General features: G+C 32.9%; 1 protein-coding gene and 1 long non-coding RNA gene across 2 annotated transcripts; one reads left to right on the top strand and one right to left on the bottom strand.

Annotated features, from left to right (window-relative positions):
- The first annotated feature begins 1,030 nt into the window (after positions 1-1,030).
- On the top strand, positions 1,031-21,278 carry LOC120113528. The gene is made up of 3 exons (XR_005515316.1): positions 1,031-1,041; positions 13,171-13,176; positions 21,145-21,278. It is a non-coding gene; the product is annotated as an uncharacterized LOC120113528 (long non-coding RNA).
- LOC120113527 lies at positions 20,555-22,321 on the bottom strand. Its single transcript, XM_039134663.1, has 4 exons — positions 22,011-22,321; positions 21,445-21,547; positions 21,186-21,347; positions 20,555-20,959 (listed from the first exon to the last, which is right to left on the bottom strand). Exons 1-4 carry the CDS (start codon positions 22,283-22,285, stop codon positions 20,795-20,797), a joined length of 705 nt encoding a protein of 234 aa, XP_038990594.1. The 5' UTR covers positions 22,286-22,321; the 3' UTR covers positions 20,555-20,794.
- Between the last annotated feature and the right edge of the window lie 29 nt (positions 22,322-22,350).

Raw genomic sequence — 22,350 nt, 5'->3', positions numbered from 1 at the left:
GTGTTCTACAGCGGAAACAGCGTATCGAAGTTTTGCTGGTGGCAGTCTTAAAGGATATGGGAGTACACAATGCAATGGCAGAACTATTGCTATAGCTGTAAAGCTAGTGCTACATGCGAAGACAAAGCATGTTGATTTTTTTTTCATTTGCTATAGCGGAAACAGAGTATCAACGTTAACTTGATGTTTTTCATTTGCAGCAAGTTCAACAAGGAAGTTGATCAATTTATTAGTGTATTGAAATCTTTTTTATACTAATTGTGTGATAATTTCGTCTTTTTAAGATTCTTTTATTAATCTCGTAAGTATAAGGTGACAACTCTTGACCATCGATATTGAACATTCATACTCTTTAATTTATAATGTTATTACTTAATATTAAATTTAATAAAAATAAAATAAAATTGGGTCTTGAGTCAACCTTCTCGGTCTTTATCGACTTAAGTTAAGGCTCTTGATTTTTGATTCAATGAACAGATATTCATCTAATTATTGATGAATTTCTATTGACGTTCTATTACATTGTTCTTTATGAGATACTTCATAGATCTTACATATTTGAATCATATATCATTTCATTATTGTTTCTTTTTCGCTCTTTCTCTCATCCTTCTATTTATCCTCATGCTTTTTATTTTGCTTCAGAATTTATAAATATTCATAATCAGAATACAAAAACTCTAGAAATAGCAACAATTATTTTAGGATGTTAATTTTTTTTAGAAGTATCACCTATTATTAATATTTTCAACAAACTCATTCTAAGAGTAAGAGTCAAAGTGATCTAAGAGATAATATTTTTGTTAAAATTGTGAAAAATACATAAATTTTAATCTTATTATATAATTCATCATATTTCATTAAATAATTTGAAGATGATTGTATTTCCTAATTATTTTTCCTGCTCACTATTTTTCTTTTTTGAAAAAAAGCTTACAAATGAAGTAATGAACATAAAAAAGGTAATTATTGGTGGATGTTTGTGTCATGCTTTTACCGAAAGAAAAAAATTAGTTTATTTTTATTCTCATATGTAACGGGGTAAGGGGAGGTATGATAGTAGGTTGCCCCCAACACCAAGCTGAGAGCAGTTTCCGTAGGAGACCTCCAAATTTATAAAATGCACACCATGAGACTCGATCACACGACTCCAATATTAAGAGCCTTTTTCTTTTATAGAAAGAGAGAAACCACTAATTCTCATGGATAGTTGCATACGCCTCTCTTTTTAAAAGCCGCACCCAACGACCAAACTCTACCTGTTTAATTTAAGCTTAAACTTTTCCCCCTTCATTTTGCTCTTACCTTTTGCTCCCTTTCTGCAAAGCTTTGCAATTTGACGGGGATTTTCTCGGGAGCTGAAGGAAGCTGAATAAAGAAAGAGATTGGTAGTGGAACAAAGGATTGACCGAGGAGGAGCGGCAGGACAATCATTACCTAAAATTTTAAATTTTCATATTATTTAAATTTTCTTTTTTTAAATTCTTTATATTAAAAATCTGTTTCGATTCTTTAAAAAAATATATAAATTTATCTTATAATATAAAATCTTACTAACATGTTAAAAAGTTCGTTAACGAAAAGTGAGATTTAGGGCTGGAAAAAATTGACCCGGCCTGCAAAACTGACTAAAATTTACTGGAGTCAAAACTGTTTTTAACATGCGCTGTATCGATCCGAAACCGAGTTGAGTCGGTACTGGTGTTGACCTGAACCCGAGTTGGACCTGGAAGTTGTGGATCTGAACCCGACCTGCATCCCACTGATATGAACCCGAACCGGAGATTGATCTAGTAAATAACTGTTATTTCCCGACCTGTTTTCAACCTGACCTGTGATGAACCTAACATGTAAATGCTCCGACTTGTTATTGACCTGATCTGATATTTACCTGACCTAATCTGATATTTACCTGACTTGACATTTATCTAACTTATATATTACCATGGATGAAATTATAAGATTTTAATAAAATTGTGAGTTTTTGAGTTTATGATATTATTAATAAATTAATATGATTAATTTTTAAATGTTATAATAAAATATTTATTATGATAATTAAATTAATAAATAGACTTATTATATAAAATTATTTAATAAAATTAATAAATTTTTTAAATGTAAATTATATAAAACATGATTAATAAAATTATTGGCATTGAACAATAATTAAATTTAAATTAATATAGTTTAATTTATGTAAATTTTATAGTTTAATTTATGTAAAGAAAAAATAATATTAATAATGTAAGCATTTATTATGTAATTTATATTGGTGTTTAACATGATTAATACAATTAATTTTGGCATTGAAATGATAATTAATTTGATAATAAATGAATATTGGTATTGAACGTGATTAATTCTCTAAAATATAAATGTAAATTATACAATTTAATATAGGTAAAGGAAAATTATATAACAATTATAAAATACATAAAACATAATAAAAAGGATAAACTTAATTGATATTGATAATGTAAATAACATTTGATCTGAAATTTGAATAAGATTTGAGTTATTACAGTTGAATACAATAAAATGAACAAAAACAATGTTTTTTAAGCTCTCAGATCTTATAACAAAAGTTTTATAAGGCTAAAAGCCTAACTTTGCTACCATAAATTTCTTCATCGAGCTTTTGTATTGAAATATCTAAATGTTGCCAACATTGTTAAATAACAGACAACTTTTAAAGCGACCAACATAATTTAACACGAGTAGTTATTTAAAAAAAATGACAAGTTACAACAATCTATTTAAGTCAGACCAACAAAAATAAATTACAAGGTAGCAACATGCAACATTTCTGCATTAAACAAACATGCAGTCAGCGGTAAAGCCAAAGGGAATACGATGGCCAACAGGCCAAACATTTCCGACTTTACCAAACTCTTAAAGAATCAAGCATTCAACATTGTTTATAATAACATAAATAATATCAAGCAGAATCAGGATGTGTTACTTTGGATAGAAACATCCTACAAAAAAATAAACATCAATAAAAATTGGTTTCAACTACTGTTAAACATAATAAATATAATAAATCATTAATAAATAGAAGTTACCTGTAAAGGGAAGAAACAAGACATAATCTTCAATTCCAATTGTTTCACTTAACGTTAAACACCCTAAAAAATTAAAATTAAAATTAAATTAATTAATAAACAATTTGAAATATTGAGATTAACATAAAATTAAAACAATTCTATCATACCTTTACATAACATACTCATTAACCACAATAAGGTAGCCTTCATCCTTATCTTCCGGCTCAAAACCATACAACCAATTACAGGTTGTTACAAAAATCTCAACATTTTTTTGTAAGAGTGAAGCTCTTAATTTGTTCAAAATTCTACCCTCGTACTAAAGGACGATTCAGATGCAACTTAAGTAATTGGAATATCTAATATATCTTTTGTCATGCGAGAAATTACAATATCCAAAATATCAAAATCAGATTCTCCAAGACGAGGGACAAGGGGTAAATTGATGTAAGAGTCAACATCAGATCGTCCACTCCTTAAATCAACTAAATTGGCATCAAAATTATGAAAAATAAAAGACAAGAAATTAGTAAATGAAAACAGGAAATAAATAAGTTAAAATGCAACTAGAAATTATACTAACTAACCTAAAATAAATCTTTTTCTAAATGTTTGAGGCCGATTGGAACTTGAGCCACTTCTGTTCAAGGATGTGCTACTTTGGATAGAAGAAGAAGAGGAAGAAATTTTTTTAATAAAATACATAGAACTAAAGAAACTCATCATAAATGAGACTTACCCTCCGTTGAACCTCATCCTCAAGATAAAGACCATTGTACAAGTCCTTCAGAAGTTGTAATTTATATCGAGGATCAAGTAAAATAGCAAAAGACAGAATCTGGGTCCTGCCATTGCAGAAATATCTTCACAAGGATCATTAAGAGCATCACACAACAATTTCTCAATTGCAACAACATTAGCCAAATACAAGTTAGAAGTGAGATACTTAGAACCAGATAACAGAGTAGTAATTTCATAAAAAGTCTCAAGAAAATCACATATTGTCTAAACTGTTTCCCATTCATGATCAGTAATGATATCCAACTCATTTTCCCTATTAACAAACAAGGTAATTGCTAATCTAGCCTCAAGTGCCCTATGAATCATTAAGTAAGTAGAATTCTAACGAGTAGGAACATCCAATACTAACTTACTAGAGAAAGAATAATCATAGTCTTTAACAGATAATTCAAAGGCACAAAGTCGAGAATCAGAAAAATCAATAAACTTAACAATCTGACGTAATTTAATAAAAGAAGAATCAATTACCTTCAAACCTTTTTGAACTATCAAGTTCAAAATGTGGGCAACACACCTTATATGGAAGTACTTACAATTACAGGGAAGAGGAGAAATGACATTCAAATCATCTTTCAGTCTCTTAACCATTCTATCATTTGCAGAAGCATTATCAAGTGTAATGGTAAATGCTTTTTTTTCAAGACCCCACTCACATATCATATTTTTCACAAACTTAAAGATAGACTCATTGTCATAAGGAGGAGGAAAACGACGAAAATTAAGTATTTTAGACTGAAGTTTCCAGTTATTATCAACATAATGAGCAGTAAGGGCAAAATAAGAACGTGAAGTGCATACAGACCAACCATTACATGTAAAACAAACACAACTTGAGATAGAATTCATTGAATCAAGCAATAATTTTTTATGCTTTACATGCTCCAACATGCAATACTTAGTAACAGTGTACCTAGATATATCCTTAATAGAAGAATTAAGGTAATGATGTAAATCCCTAAGTTTTTCATGATCAACAATACTATCTGCATAACCATGACACATAATAGCCTCAACAAACAATTCACAGTATCTGTTTTGATAAAAAGAAGCTACACTACCAAGATTTTCAGCAAGAAAATTCTTATAAGCTTGACATTTCTCAGTATGTCTTATAGGGTTAGATGTACCAATATAAGAATCAGTTTTATACCTTTTCACTTTGTAATACCTACACTCGACATAAACAGGACCATCATCTGATTTGGTGAATGTGTAGTGGTCCCAAACAGGAGAGGTTCTTCTCCCAAATTCAGATGAACCAGTTGACTTCCTCTTAGAGGATTTATTCATATCACCTACTTTGGACAATATATCATTTACATCATCTTGCAAAAAAATTAGGGTTAGTATTAAACTAAAAATTAAACCTTTCTTTGGGATGAATTACTAAATTTCACTAACCCAAATAAAGCAGAATTCTACTACAGAGGTGTCGGAACCACCTTTCGATTGGGCCCGGAATTGGGCTTCGACTTGAATAATTGGGTTAGCGTCGCCACCAATCATTTAAAAACAATTAGGTAGATTGGACACCATTATACCTGATCTGTAAAATGTGTCAGGTTCGGGAGTCGGTTACGGTCAAGGAATGATTAGCACCCTTGAACCGCCCTTTTGGTATCAATTAATTTATCGGTTGTCTTTAATTGCGAAGATTGAAAATTTAAATTGAAATTTAAAAATTTGGTTCGAATTGCTTACCATTGATTGGTTGGAATTTATTCTAAAAAAAGGGGAAAATGTTAGATAAAATAAAAAATATTAACTAAAATAACACTAACTAAAATAATAAATCAAAGAAGGAATAAAATAAAAATGAAAAAAATAAAAAAAAAATAAAAATATTTTTTAAAAATAAAAACAAAGATAAAAAATAATAAATTTAAGGGAAATAAATAAATAAATAAATAAAGGAAAAAGTAATAATGATAAAAATGTTAAATAAAATGAAAGCAATATGAAAAACAAATTTGAAAAAAAAATATAAAAAAGGAAATAATAATAATAAAGGATTATCAAACATAATATGTAAGTTAGTGACCATAATGAAAACATTAAAAACCAGTGGCCTAAATTAAAATATAAAAAAATATGCATTAATGGTTAAATAACATGATTACAACATAAGGGGGACCAAACCTGATATTTTGATTTTACCTCAGAAACACGCAAACCCTCAACACGAGTTGGGTCATGCACGGGTCAGGTCTCACGGGTTGTATAAGGCCCAAATTCTCCCCCCAAAACCCCACATTTCTTCATTTCCCTAAAATAATATCTTCTATCTCTAACAGAGAGTGTTCTTGCCTCTCTCTACAATTCCTCGTCAGAGAGAATGGCCGGCACCACTCCGGTCGTCGGTCTGATGTCCATCGTCGCTCCGGTTGCCACCGCCGGCGGTAAAAAAAAACCAGAAACCACTAAAACGTTCCCCTTCACCTCGTTAACCTAAAACCAACCTCCAAACACTCAAACCACACCCCTATCGAAGTAGATCTAAAAAAGACTCCTAGGGTCTTTACCTTTTCCGGTGACCTTTCGCTTTTCCAATGGCTTCTTCGGTTGGTGCTTGTGTATTTTTTTTGGCTTCGGTCTTTTCCTTGTTGTATTTTGTTTTGCACTTTTTGTGATATTTATGGATCGATGGCCTTGTTGTCGGCTCTGTTTTTGGGTTGCTTGTGTTTCGGCTTCTGGTCATTTGGTTTGCTTTTTCTGTTCTCGTTAGTTCACTGATCTCCAGTTATGATGTTGTGATTTGATTTTTTGTGTATTGTTGATGAACCTCCCCCTTTCACGTGGGTTATGTGTTATGTATTTATAGGCCCAGGTGGGGGTTTGTCTCCATCTATTTTGGGGTCAATCCCAGATATTTCGGGGTGGCTAGTTGTTGCATGTATGTGTTTGTTCCGATTTGTTCTCCGATCTTGTTGCATGTATGACCAGCAAAGCACGATGCTCTTGACTCTTGATATCGCCTCTGACTGTTGAGGTTGCTTTATGGCCGTTGGATTGGGTCAGATCCAACGGTCCATATTGACTTGTTCCCTTTCCCCTTTTGCCGTTGATTTGTGTGGCGCCTTGACATATGCTGAAAACCCTATTGCATTCGGACTGGTTCATGCCCATTTCTTTGGATAGATATGTGGACTATTATTGGACCTGGAAAAAAACATAAAAAGAAATTAATAAACAATAAAACGAAAGAAAATAAATTAAAAAAGATAATAATAATATAATATAAACTATACAATATATATTTCAAAAATATTTTTACACTATATATTATATTTTTAAAAAAAGTTTTCAAAACTATATATTATATAGTTTTCAAAATTAATTTAAAAATATTATATAAGTTTTCAAAAAATGTTTTTAAAACTATATATTATATAATTTTTCAAAAATGTTTTTAAAACTATATATTATATATGTTTTTTCAAAAATGTTTTTTCAAAAATGTTTTAAAAACTATATATTATATAAGTTTTCAAAAAATGTTTTAAAAACTATATATTATATATTTTTTTCAAAATTATTTCAAAACTATATATTATATATATTTTCAAAAGCATTTTCAAAAACTATACATTATATATGTTTTCAAAATTTTTCAAAACTATATAATATATATATTTTCGAAATGTTTTCAAAACTATATAGTATACATATTTTAGAAAACCGTTTTAAAAACATTTTAAAAAATTATATTATATTACTATATAAAAAAATAATATATAAAAAACAAATACAGACGAAAATAAGTGTCTACAGCTACCCCTCTTTGTCCTTTTTCGTGGAACAAAAATTAGGACAAAGATAAAGGGACACAAATTTTCGTTCGATAGAGTTGAAGAATAACTCCCTATCAAGTTGAGTTATGGATGACTCATCATTCGCGAAGTCGAGTCTATCTTGAAATGGAATTGAAGTCGTAATTCAGAATTTGAATCAGAACATGGCATCTCGTTGTAGTCTGCTTCGATCTTCTTCTCAGTTTAAAGACTGTGGTTCGACTGGAAAGTAATTCTTTGATTCCACCCTGTGGTTGATAGGCCCTCAAACTGAATGGAAACGAACTTGAAAGGTCTTCGTTGACAGATAACTTTTTTCGACTTAAGTTATGCTGCCGGAAAACGGTTTCTTGTCACTAAGGCACGACTAACCCAAGTCTTCTTCTTGACTTGAAAACCTCGACTACAACCGAACAATAGTGTGATTATTGTGTCATCGAGCTGAATGGAATCGAACTCGAAGGTATTTGATGACAGATAACCCTTCTAGCCTTGAGTTATGCTACAAAGGATGTGCCCTCGAAGCTGAGTATAATCGAACTCGAGGGTCTTTGGCATATAGCCCTTTTAGCCTTGAGCTATACTGTAAATGATGTGCCGTTGAGCTGAGTGTAATCGAACTCAAAGGTCTTTGTTGACAGATAACCCTTCTAACCTTGAGTTATACTACAAATGATGTGCCCTTGAAGCTGAGTGTAATCGAACTTGAGGATCTTTGGAAGATAGCCCTACTAGCCTTGAGCTATGTTGCAAATGACATGCCTTGAAGCTGAGCGTAGTCGAACTCGAAGGTCTTTTGTTGGCAAATAAACCTTTTAGGCTTGAGTTATGCTACAAATGATATGCCTTGGAGCTGAGCATAGTCGAACTCGAAGGTCTTTTTCGTGGCAGATAACCCTTCTAGCCTTGAGCTATGCTACAAATGATGTACCTTGAAGCTGAGCGTAGTCGAACTCGAAGGTCTTTGGTTGGTAGATAACCCTTCTAGCCTTGAGTTATACTGTAAATGATATGCCTTGGAGCTGAGCATAGTCAAACTCGAAGGTCTTTTGCTGGCAAATAACCCTTCTTGCCTTAAGCTATGTTGCAAATGATGTGCCTTGGAGCTATGTTGCAAATGATGTGCCTTGGAGCTATGTTGCAAATGATGTGCCTTGGAGCTAAGCGTAGTCGAACCTGAAGGTCTTTTGGTGGCAAATAGCCCTTCTAGCCTTGAGCTATATTGCAAATGATGTGCCTTGGAGCTGAGCGTAGTCGAACTCGAAGGTCTTTTTTTACAGATAACCATTCTAGCCTTGAGTTATGGTGCAAATGAACACGATATGCTTCGTCGTGAAGTTGAAACCGTGGATGGCCCTTTCGTTGTGAAGTTGAGCCTTGACTTGAATATTCTTCATCTTGAAGTTGAAATCCAAGATTGTATTATTTCGAGTCCAATATCCTTCGCCATGAAGTTGAAATTGACTCTGAATGAAACTGGGAAGCCCCTTCATCGTGAAGTTGGGCTTTGAATTGGATATCCTTCGTCATGAAGTTGAAATCCAATCTAGAGTTGGCACGATATCCTTCGTCGTGAAGTTGAAATCGTGGATGGCCCATTCGTTGTGAAGTTGAGCCTTGACTTGAATATCATTCGTCGTGAAGTTGAAATCCAAGCTTGTATTGTTTAGAGTCCAATATCCTTCGCCGTGAAGTTGAATTTGACTCTGAATGAAACTGGGAAGCCCCTTATCTGTGAAGTTGATCTTTGAATTGGATATCCTTCGTCGTGAAGTTGAAATCCAATATAGAGAAAGTTGGTTTTGAGTTGGATATCCTCCATCGTGGAGTTGAAATCCAATTTTAAACAAATTGTGCTGCTTCGAGTTCAATATCCTTCGCTGTGAAGTTGAAATTAACTCTGAACGAGACTCAGAAAGTTGTTTTGTCGTCAGACAACTGCCCTTTTGCTGTGAGGTCGAACAACCACCATCAACTTTTGAATGTGCTTTTGAATCGAGTATCTTTCGTCTTAAATTTGAAACTTGACGCTGCAAAAAATTATGTATGCTAAAAATGATAAATGTGATGCTCTTAAGTATATCTAAGATGCATGCAACATGAATTCTGTAGAACATTGCCCCTTAATTTAGGCTCGCAATCAAATCGAATCAAATTATAAACACGAGTTCAAAGAATATTAAAAGAATCAATAGCTCTTTATGACTTTCAGAGTTATAGCTCTTTGAAAAATATTCAAGTGGATGAGTTGGCTTTAGGTTGACCTAAGGTTTTAGCAAAAAAAAATGTCATATTTTCTATCATTGCAACATGTTTTTTCTTTGGGCTTGGCATTTTAATTTGATGCAGACAAAATGACGCAAGTAGCATTATAAATTACTAGACCTTCTATTTCGATTCTCCGAAATCTTTTAGTTGTTCAAGTTTTGTAATCTCCTATAACAAAGGTAGTGCAGAAATATCAGTCTAAAAATGAAATTCCTGAGTGCTCGTGTAAAGTTGACTATAACAGGTGTTCCTTAACTTCCTTAGTCCATTTTTACCGAAACTCCTTATTTAAATTTGCCATTGTCTGGCTAGTTGAATCTATAAAGCCGGGGCGTTTAACTAATTGCTCTAGAGGGACAACTTAATATCACTGTATAGATATAATAATCACCTTTATCAGGCTAGCTGAATATTATCCATAAAGACAGAGCGTTTAACCAATTGCTCTAGAGGGACAACTCAAGCTTTATTGTATATTATAATCACCTTTTATCAGGCTAGCTGAATCTCATCCATAAAGTTGGGACGTTTAACCAATTGCTTTATAGGGACATCTCAAGCTTTATTGTATATATATAATATTATAATTTGGGTATACGGGTCCAATTTCTTAAGTTAGTCAAGAAGAACCTGTTATAGTCTAGGTGTTTTTGAAAGTCAATGAATCTCATCTTTAGAGTACAATTTTTAAACAACTAACCTAAACTAGATTTGCTTACTCGACTATTTCATCTATGAAGATCATTATCATCATATGCAAAAGATGCCCCATGTTGCTCGCTCCTATGCATACTAAATACCAAGTCTCTTGTTTATTGGTTTTTGCAAGCAAAAGGGTATGGTGTTCGAGCATATTTTCTGGGTAAGGTCAAAGTCCTTTATTTTATCGGCTTTTAATCGTGCTACTTTGCCAAAGATCTGTAACTCTAAATCATTTACAGAGTTCTTTAAATCAGTTGATATTCAAAGAATTTCAAGTTGTAAATTTGATTCAATGCTCGGCATACATTCATTAAAATATCCTTATAAAAAAAAGTTCAAAAACAAGTTACAAAAAGGAATATGAGAGTTCAATAAACAAGTTCAAACAGGGTGTTACAAAATAAAATAAGGCATCATTAGGATGCCCCACTGGTTGGATTAGGGCTTTCATCTGCACTTGTTCCCCATTTCTTTACCGTTTCATTTACCGAGGCTTCTTTTGATGTACCCTCAGATACACAAATTTCTGCTTGGGAGTGTCCATGCTTGAGGCGATATGTCCAGGGTCTATTCCCCCTTTTTGTATGAGACATGCTTCTGTTAGTTAATGTGAATGCAAAGAGAGAGAAAAATAATAACAAAATGCAAAATATGTCTAAATGCATGATGCATCCAATGTTCGACGCATTGATCCAAAAATGTGTCTGTTATTATAAATAATCCTTATTGGGGGAAAAATGTTACGCCTTAGGAGACAAAAAGCATTTTAAAGGTATAGACCCCGAACAGTTTCTGACAGGTTGATTCATCTTCCGTCTTTTTTCTGTCACCAGTTGAATACCCTGTCAAACCATTCCAGCTTCTTTGGCTAAACTGTGCAAGTGCAAGTTGCTTGCCCCAAAAAGTCTTGAAAGACTACATCTTCAACTTTCCCTCTCTGTTGAGCTTGTTCCTAAATAAAGCGCCATCTAAGCCATCTATCGATAGGAACTATCCGAAGTTTATCTGCTTGTTTCTTAAACTCGTCAATACTGGCATTCAGCTCAGATAAGGTTTTGCCATCTTATTCTCGTAGTCTTCGAAATGACTCTCTGGGTCAGTAGCCTTTTTCTTATCTTGCTCTTGCAACTTTCACCATCTCGTTTTGGAAAAGTTGACTTTTGACGTGCCTGGCATAAACCCGGTCCATTCCGAGTCTTTTTTTACCATAGCTGGACTTTAGAGCTTTTCATCTCTTGTATTATAACCCCTTTTTCCATTAATAAAAATTATTTACGTTTCACGAACACATTTTTTATGGATCAACATCTCTTTCGAAAGATTTAAATGATGAAAAATGAAAAAAGGACAAAAATGAAGGCAAAAAGTTAGTGAGACAGGGATAATAAAAAAATGATGAAAATGAAAAGTCCTACGCCATATGATATCTACCCAACATGCTTATTATTCATACCCGGACATGATATCTATCCCGTAAGTTGATTTTGAACAAGTCCTAACCTCATAAATTTCTAGTTCGCATGTTTTAAACAGAAAATAAAGTAGGAAATAATCCAAAACAATATAGGTTTTGAAATGAGATTTTGGGGTAGGCTCTAATTTCCTGTAATCTCTCTGTTTAGGTTCTAAAAAGGTACCCGAGTTCTCCTCGCTGGTGCCCCCTTGGGCTTGCCAGACCCTTAGTCCTAAGCCCATTACAAGCTTATGTGGACTAAGTTAAACTCGAGAGGAAACATTCCCTTATTCCCGCACGGTGAATAAATTCACACGAAGACATAAGGTATATGAATCCCGAAGGCTACTTGCTAGGCCCGCAAGGTGAATAAATTCACACGAAGGCGTCGCTTTCACCCCCACTTAAATAGGGTTCAGAGCTCGGGTATAGAGCTTGAGATGAAAATTTTGAAAATCTGAATTCATTGAAAAAAACATCAGTATAACTATCTACTTGAAAAAGAATCAAAGGTAAATAATTTGAGTCGAATAAATAAATTAAAATTAAAATTTGTAATTTTCGCTAAAAAAATACAACAGGAAATTAATTTCGGCCTGACTCAATTACCTATCCCCAACGGAGTCGCCAAACTATCAGAACCGCCTTTCGGTTAGGCCCGGAATTGGGCTTCGACTTGAATAATTGGGTTAGACCGCCACTGATCATTTAAAAACAATTAGGTAGATCGGACACCATTTTACCTGATCTGTGTTTTACCAAAAATGTGTCGGGTTCGGAAGTCGGTTACAGTCAAGGAAGGATTAGCACCCTTGAATCGCCCTTTCGATACCAATTAATTTATCGGTTGTCTATAATTGCGAAGATTGAAAATTTAAATTGAAATTTAAAAATTCGGTTCGAATTGCTTACCTTTGATCAGCTGGAATTTATTCTAAAAAAGGGGAAAATGTTAGATAAAAAAAATATTAACTATAATAACACTAGCTAAAATAATAAATCAAAGAAGCAAAAAAAATAAAAATGAATAAAAACTAAATAAAAATATTTTTTTAAAAAAACAAATATAAAAAATAATAAATTTAAGGGAAATAAAAAAATAAAGAAAAAAGTAATAATGATAAAAAAAATTAAATAAAATTAAAGGAATATGAAAAACAAATTTGAAAAAAAAATAAAAAAAGGAAATAATAATAATAATAATAAAAGATTATCAAGCATAATATGTAAGTTAGGACCATAATGAAAACATTAAAAACCAGTGGCCCAAATTAAAATATCAAAAAGCTGCATTAATGGTTAAACAGTAAAATTACAGCATAAGGAGGACCAAACCTGATATTTCCCATTTTTATCTCAGAAACGCACGGACCCTCAACACGGGTCAAGTCACACACGTGTCGGGTCTCACGGGTTGTATAAAGCCCAAATTCTCCCCCCAAAACCCCACATTTCTTCATTTCCCTAAAAAAATCTCTTCTCTCTCTAACAGAGAGTGCTCTCGCATCTCTCTACAATTCCTCGCCAGAGGGAATGGCCGGCACCTCTCCGGTCCCCGGTCTTCCGTCCGTCGCTCCTCTGGTCGCCACCGTCGACGGCCGAAAAAAACACCCGAAATCATCAAAATGTTCCCCTTCACCTGGTTAACCCAAAACCAACCTCTAAACACTCAAACCACACCCTTATTGAAGTATATCTAAAAACGACTCCTCGTGTCTTTACCTTTTCCGGTGACCTTTCGCTTTTCCAGTGGCTTCTTCGGTTGATGGTGTATTTTTATTAGCTTCGGTCTTTTCCTTGTTGTATTTTGTTTTGTAGTTTTTGTGATATTTGTGGTTCAGTGGCTTTATTGTTGGTTCTATTTTTTGGGTTGCTTGTGTTTCGGCTTCTGACCGTTTGGTTTTCTTTTTCTATTCTCATTGGTTCACTGATCTCCGGTTGTGATATTGTGATTTGATCATTTGTGTACTATTGATGAAACTCCCCCTTTCCCGTGGGTTCTGTGTTCTATATTTATAGGCTCCAGTGTAGGTTTTTCTCCAGTTATTTTGGGGTCAATCCTGAATATTCCGGGGTGGCCGGTTGTTGCATGTATATGTTTGTTCCAATTTGTGCTCCAGTCTTATTGCATGTATAACCGGCGATGCGCGATGTTCTTGACTCTTGATATCGCCTCTGACTGTTGAGGTTGCTTTCTGGTCGTTGGATTGGGTCAGATACAACGATCCAGATTGACTTGCGCCCTTTCCACTTTTGTTGTTGATTTCTGCGGTGCCTTGACACATGTTGAAACTCCTACTGCATTCGGGGTGGTTTAGGCCCATTCCTTTAGACCGATATGTGGATTGTTATTGGACCTAGAAAAAAAAACATAAAAAGAAATTAATAAACAATAAAACGAAAGAAAATAAATTAAAAAAATAATTATAATATAATATAAACTATGTAATATATATATTTCAAAAATATTTTTAAACTATATATTATATTTTTTTAAAAAAAATTCAAAACTATATATTATATAGTTTTCAAAATTAATTTAAAAATATTATATAAGTTTTCAAAATATGTTTTTAAAACTATATATTATATAATTTTTCAAAAATGTTTTAAAAACTATATATTATATAAGTTTTCAAAAAATGTTTTAAAAACTATATATATATATATATATATATATATTCAAAATGATTTCAAAACTATATATTATATATATTTTCAAAAGCATTTTCAAAAATTATACATTATATATGTTTTCAAAATTTTTTAAAACTATATAATATATATATTTTCGAAATGTTTTCGAAACTATATAGTATACATATTTTAGAAAACCGTTTTAAAAACATTTTCAAAAATTATATTATATTACTATATAAAAAATAATATATAAAAAACAAATCCGGACGAAAATAAGTGTCTACAATAGGAAACAAAGAAACACTAGATACAAACAAAGATATCTAACAACCTAATACAACCAATCCCAATGAACAAGCAACAACTACACAAACAATGACTACAGAGGAAACAAATAAACACTAGCTGCTAACAAGACAACTAACGACCCTATACAACCATTCCCAATGAACAACCAGCAGTTATACAAACAATGAATTATAACAAACAAACAATATTAAAATAAACAAAATGAATGAACAGTATATATTAATTCAAAATGATCATTTACCTTTTTCAAAATGTTCTTCATTTTGATTTGTTGGGTTTTCTTCTACAAAAGAAATGAAGAATATATTAATGAAAAATATTAAAATAAAAAAAATAATAAAAAAATTAAATATACCTGGATAATTCAACTCGTAAGAAAGACTATTCATGAAACCCTTGAAAAAATAAAGGTTTCGAATATCAACAGAGAAGGAAGAATAGAAAGAACATGATGAATAGTCGCGGTTACAGAGGATGAAAAGATACATAAAATGAAGAGGCTCGGTTAGGTTTTTTAGGTTCGGGTTTGGATTTTGGTTTGGGTATGGGTTTGGTTTGGATTTGGGTTCAGATTTGGGTTCGGGTTTGGGTTCGGGTTTGAGTTACAGAAGATGAATTGTTGTTAGGGTTTGGGTTTGATTGAAGAAAACATATTGATTTTTACTTTTGGGTGTTTGTAAGGATCAAAGAATGGTTTGGGGGAAGAATAAGGATGAACTTTTGCTTGGATTTGGGGTTTGTTCGAAAAAACATGAAATGGTATGTGTTTTGGTGTTTGTGAAGATCAACGGATGATTTTTGTGAAGAACAAAGATGAATTGGGATGGATACACAAATAAGAAATCGTATGGGTTTTGGTGTTTACGAAGATCAAAGGAGGGTTTTGGTATGAACTTGGGTGAACAAGTTAAGAAATTTCATGTGTTTGATCAAAAAAACAGAAAAATGTTTGGGATTTGGTGTTTTTGAAGATCAAATGAAGGTTTTTTCAAAGAGTATGAATTTCTAGAGAGAAGACAGAGAATTTTGAAAGAATCAGAAAGTCAGAGAGAAAGGGCAAAATGGGAGAATGAATCGAAAAGCAGAGAATGAGGAAAAAATCTACCTTATATATTACGCTTCGTTCTGGTTGGGTTCATGATCCGCATGTTTTTTAACTTCATTTGACATTGTAGCGTTTTCCCCTTGTTTTGATTTTATTCAATTTAGTCAAACTTTAATGATTCAATTTAATCTTTATATTTTAAATTCTTTCAATTTCATCCCTTTATAATTTATATTAATAAATTATTTAATTAATAGTGTTAATATAAATTATCACTTATACTTAATATTAATATAAATTATAGATTATAATTAATATTAATATTAACTTATATTAATATAATATAATTTGTAATTTGTAATTAATATTAATATAAAATATAGTTTATAAAATTAATATTAATATAAACTATATTTTATAAATTATATAGTACAGTTTATAAACTATAGTTAATATAATTAATATTAATATAGTATATGATTTATAGACTATAATTAATATTAATATTAATATTATATACTATATTAATATAAACTATAGTTAATATGTTAATATTAATGTAAACTATAGTTTATAAACTATCTACTACATTAATACAAATTATAGTTTATAAACTATATAATATATTAATATAAATTATAGTTAAAATAATTAACATTAATATTAAGTATATAATACATTAATATAAACTATAGTTTATAAATTATATACTATAGGTTATAAACTATATAGTACACTAATATAAACTATTGTTTATAAACTATATGTTACATATATAGTTTATTTAAACTATATATAGATTGTATATATACATAATACATATACTATAGGTTACATATATAGTTTACATATATACATATACTATAGGTTACATATATTAACTATTGTTTATAGACTATATGTTAAGGTTACTTATATAATTTATATAAACTATTGTTTAATAAACTATATATCAATTATCAACTGTGTTTATACATATATAATTTATATTATATATCAACTATTGTTTATAGACTATAGGTTATATGCATAGTTTATATAAATTACATATAAATTATTCTTTATAAACTATAGGTTACATATATATAGTTTATATTAGAATATGTATTATGGAATACATGGCACAGCTTCTATATAAGATGGTTGTAATGCAGTTAACAGTGAGCTTAATGAAATTTATCAGATGTTATTCATTGAATTCTATCTTCTCAACATGGTATCTTTCGCTACTGGTCTTGAGAGGTTTTTTTGTTCTTTCGCTGCCTAAGAAGTAGTTATGTTCAACGGTGACGGTTTTTCCTTGCCAATGGAGGTTCCTTCGAGAAGCTCTAAAGGTTTCTCCAACAAGAAGGTTAGTGTTATTCTTGATGAAACTAACTTTCTTTTATGGAAACAACAAATACTGTTAACGGTTCGCAGTCACCGTTTGGAGCGATTATTATTGGGATCCATGCATGTGTCGCCGGCGACGTTGCTTGTTGAATCAGGTGAAACAGTACCGAATGAGTTGCACGAGGACTTTGTAGCTCAGGATAGTACTCTTGTATCATGGTTGCTTTCAACGATTAGTCCATCTCTTCTTCCTTAATTCGTAGGTGCTGAGACAGCGTTTGCTGTGTGGACTAAGGTGTTGCAGTTCTTTGCCAATAGATCTACTACTGCTGTGATTAATTTTCACTATAAATTACAATCCCTCAAGAAAGGTGATGATTCAATGCGAGCTTACCTTACAAAAGTAAAAGAAGTTTGTGATGCGTTGGCCTCTTATGAGAGTGTTGTCTCTCAAGTTGTGCATGTGGCTAGCATTCTTAAAGGTTTACCTTGTGATTATTAGTCGTTTGTGGTTGCTTTAACAACTATACGAGAATCAGTGACTCTTGATGCTTTATACACTATGTTGATGGATGCTGAAACGCAGTTGGCAGGTTTTGGTGAGTCATTTGAGCCTTTTCATATGAGTGCTCATATGGCTCAAGGAAAAATATCAGGAGGATTTGAAGATCAGTCTGACTCGAGGTCATCTTCTCTACAGTCATACTCTCGTGGCAGATTTTCTGGTCGAGGAAGGGGTCAAACTAGGCTCCAGTGTCAACTGTGTGGAAAAAAATAGGCATTTGGTCGATCGATGTTGGCATCGATTTGATGAAAACTTTACTTGTGTTACTTCCAATAACAACTCATATTCAAAAGATGATTCCAGTGCTGCCAATTATTCTGTGAATGACACCAAGAGTACTGGATGTGAATGTTTCTTTGCTAAAAGGACTGGATCCAAGTCACCAGTTCATTCCAAACCATCTTCTTCTCGTGAACAATGGGTTGTGGATTCAGGTGCTACACACCATGTTACCTCTAATGGTATGAACATCAGTCAGTCAGTTGATCTTGATAATCCAGGTAAACTTCTTGTTGGTAATGGAGTTGCTTTAGAAGTTGAATATGTTGGCTATGCATTTTTGCATTCATCATTTCGATTGTTATTGCTAATGATTTATTGCATGTACCGCAAATAACCAAGAATTTTCTCTCTGTGTCAAAGCTTGCTAGGGATAATAATGTTTTTCTTGAGTTTCATGCTCATGAATGCTTTGTTCGTGATGAGAAGTCTGGGGCAATCTTACTTCGAGGCCAAGAAGATGGTGGTTTATATGTTTTTTATGTGCACTCTGCAGTTGATAATAGTGCTAGGGTAGAAATCAATTCAACACAGTTGTCAAAAAATGTGTATGACCTGTGGCATCAGCGGTTGGGTCATCCCTCGCATGATATCCTAGTTAAAGTGTGTCAAGAGATGAATGTAAAACTTCCTTCAAGAAATAGTAATTCAACTTGTGTTGCATGCCATATAAGAAAAAGTCATAAGTTACCTTTTCCTGACTCTACCTCTGTGTATGACACTCCATGTCAGCTAATCTTTACAGATTTGTGGGGACCCTCTCATGTTGTCTCAAATGGCTATAAGTATTATGTGACATTTTTGGATGCATGTACAAGACATTCTTGGTCTATTTCATGATAAGTCTCAAGCCATTGCTGCATTTAAAATGTTTCAGCAAATGGTCAAGACTCAATTTGACTTACCTATAAAAGAAGTCCAAAGTGACTGGGGTGGAGAATATCGAACTCTATCAAGATATTTACTTAATTATGGCATTTCTCACCGTGTAACATGTCCACATACATCAAAACAAAAATGGAGTAGTTGAACGCAAACATTGTCATGTGATTGAATTTGCTCTTGTACTGCTTGCACAAGCTTCCTTGCCATTCAAATTCTAGGCTTATGCTATTGTTACAATTGTGCATTTAATCAACAGGCTTCCTACAAGGGTTTCAGAAGGAATATCTCATTTTGAAAAGTTATTTCAGAATAAACCTGACTATGGACAGCTAAAGGTGTTTGGATGTTTGTGTTTCCCTCATTTGAGACCTTATCTAAAGCACAAGTTAGAATTTTAGTCTAAACCCTGAACTTTTTTAGGGTACAACCCACAACATAAAGGTTTTCAATGTCTTGATGCTACTGGTAGAGTGTATATCACTAGACATGTGGTTTTTGATGAACTGCATTTTCCTTTTGCAAAGTTGCATGAAAAGGTTTCTAATGAATCTAATACTTCTGGTTCATCTAGCTCTTTACAGATTGTGGCAAATGTCCACAAATTTCAACATGTGACTGCTGAGAAATCTGATCATAATTCAATGGCTAACAACAGTCACGCAATAGTATCTGGTGATGATTCCAGTTATAATTTGGCAGCAGCAAACATAGTTAGACTAAAGCACAAGAAGATGTAGTTGATATTTCGAGTGGTACACATGATGATGTTGCACATGAAGTAACTAGTATACCACAATCTGCTACTGATTATGTCCCAAGTGCAGGTGGTAATTCTAGTATATCGATGAATACACACTCAATGATGACTAGGAGTAAATGTGGTGTGTTCAAACCAAAGGTGTATGTCAGTTCGCTTGTTGATGAAGTGCCACCTGATATGTATGTTGCTTTTAAATCACCAAGGTGGAAAGAAGTTGTTCAAGCAGAATTTAATGCTCTACAGAAAAATAACACTTGGACAAGCACCAAGAAACTAGCATGACAAGCTAAAAGCAAGTTTTATTCAATTGGGATTTATTGAATCCAGAGCTGATGTTTCTTTATTTGTTAAGAATGATGCAAGCTGTCATATATACATTTTGTTATGTGGATGGCATTATACATGTGACTCTTCTCTTAGTATTAACAGTGTTGCTCATGTGTGTTCATGCTTTGAGTCATGTTTTTTCTTTGAAGGATTAGGAAGCTTGACTTCTTGGGAATTGAGGTTAAGCGTGCAGAGAAGGCATTGATATTGTCTCAACGCAAATATATTCTTGGGAAGGATTTTCAGTCTAATTTTATCCAGCGGTGAAACTTTTAATTCAACCATTATAATTCAATCGTTGAATTAGTCATTCTTTAATTTCATCAATTGATTCAGTCCGATTTTAACGATATAGGCCTTTATTATTCTTCTTACAAAGAAACAGAACAACCAGATAATTGAGAAACAGGGTAAAGATTCAAGTTACGTTAACTTGAGTCCTTATTTAATTTACTAGCCAAGCATTTGGCAGTCATTACAGAACATCCAGCACCACCGGTGCATTATCATTAATTTTTTACAGGGTTTACTATCACACGTCAAGCAAATACCAGTAGAACAATACGTCCGGAAAAGGTAGATCCTCGTCAAGAAAAGTGCGGCAAATCGTCCCTGTTTTTGCTCTTTCCGACGAGCAAGGGATCAATGAAGCTTCTCCATCCCTTGTAATCAATCGAGGAGCCCGGATCAGGCAACGCAAATCCATTGATATAGAAAGAAGGTGTTCCAAACGCCCTTCTTGAAGCACTATACTGCATGTCACAACACTTACAGTGTAAATCACGTGAACAAAGCTTACAAGGTAATATCTTCTAAAAATCTTTCTTAATTTCTGACAAAAATTGTTCAAACCCGACACTTCTAGGAAGAACAAACACTCCTTTTTACCACTGAGGTCGTTTAATGGTTCTGAAGAAGCGTTCGATTGCTTTGAAAGGGAAAGGAATAAGTGGCGCGGGGTGAGGGGAAAGGATTTACCTTGAAAGAAACTCTGGTTTTAAGATCAGTCTTCCTGTCATTGAAGCCTGATACAATTGCTGAATAATAGGAGTTTCCGACTGCTTCTGCTGTAAACTCTGAGATTTCATTCACTACTGCATCTTTGGACTTGTTGCTTGTTTGGGCATTGTAAAACCTCTCCTGTTACATAACAATAGTACCCAACAAGTTAATGTTCTCATAATTAGAGTGCCTCTGAAAAAGAAAAATGCAAGACTGGAAAATGGAACATCAGAACCTGATGCTCAAAGAAAGCGCCCAACAATCGGAAAGTTGCAGAAGGATTGAGCAGGTTTACAATGTGCAGTGCCCGGGAAGTAGCGAACGCATAGTCGTGGTAACTGCAATTTACAATACCAAGCCTCTTAAAACTCAAGTCTTTCTGAACCAAAATTGAAAATAATCTAACCTGATCAAGGTTTTCATATATATAAAACAACTCAGAAAAAAAGGATGTTCCAAGTTTAAATATTATGACATAATCTACAATCGTTCGTCCTGATTGTCCTTTTAACGAATCCAGGTAAAAGAATAAAATAAAACATAGATATTGATCCTGTATAAACAGATTAAACCATCCAAAGTAACTAACCCAGGAAAAATTGATTAAACTGAAAATGATGATTTTAAGCTAAAAAGAAAAACACCCACAAGTTGGTAATGATAATAGTTCAACTTATATCCACGAACTTAGCAAAAATCAATCATTCAAGTTTGTAAATTTATATTTACAAATAAATAAACTTTCAAACACCAAAACTAAATTCCGACCAATTAAAATAGAGAGAAGAAAAGGAGACTAACGGCAAGGGGAGGAGGTGAACTATGAGAGAAACGCGAGAACCATAGTGATGAATAGCTTGCTTGAGAGGAGGCCAAGAGTCTCTGCTGTCGGGGCAGACTGGGTCGAAGAAAGCCTCGATCAGAATCGTGTCCGAGTCAACTGGGTGGTTGGTGTACAAGAACCCATCGTACTTCGCCGGTGGCAAAGTCTGAGCTTTTACGATCCGATGACCCAGAATAATTAAGAAGGTGGAGCAGAATAATATTAAAAGAGTCGTTCTTTTTTCCGCCCTCATTTTTTCTTTTCTCAAATGGCCTTAATATTCATCTTTCATGTAACGAACAGAAATATTTATTCATT

The sequence above is a fragment of the Hibiscus syriacus genome, unplaced genomic scaffold (genome assembly GCF_006381635.1).
Source record: "Hibiscus syriacus cultivar Baekdansim isolate YM2019G1 unplaced genomic scaffold, ASM638163v2 tig00110209_pilon, whole genome shotgun sequence".
NCBI lineage: Eukaryota > Viridiplantae > Streptophyta > Magnoliopsida > Malvales > Malvaceae > Hibiscus > Hibiscus syriacus.
Note: the sequence above shows the minus strand (reverse complement) of the source record. Positions and strands in the feature narration are given on the sequence as shown.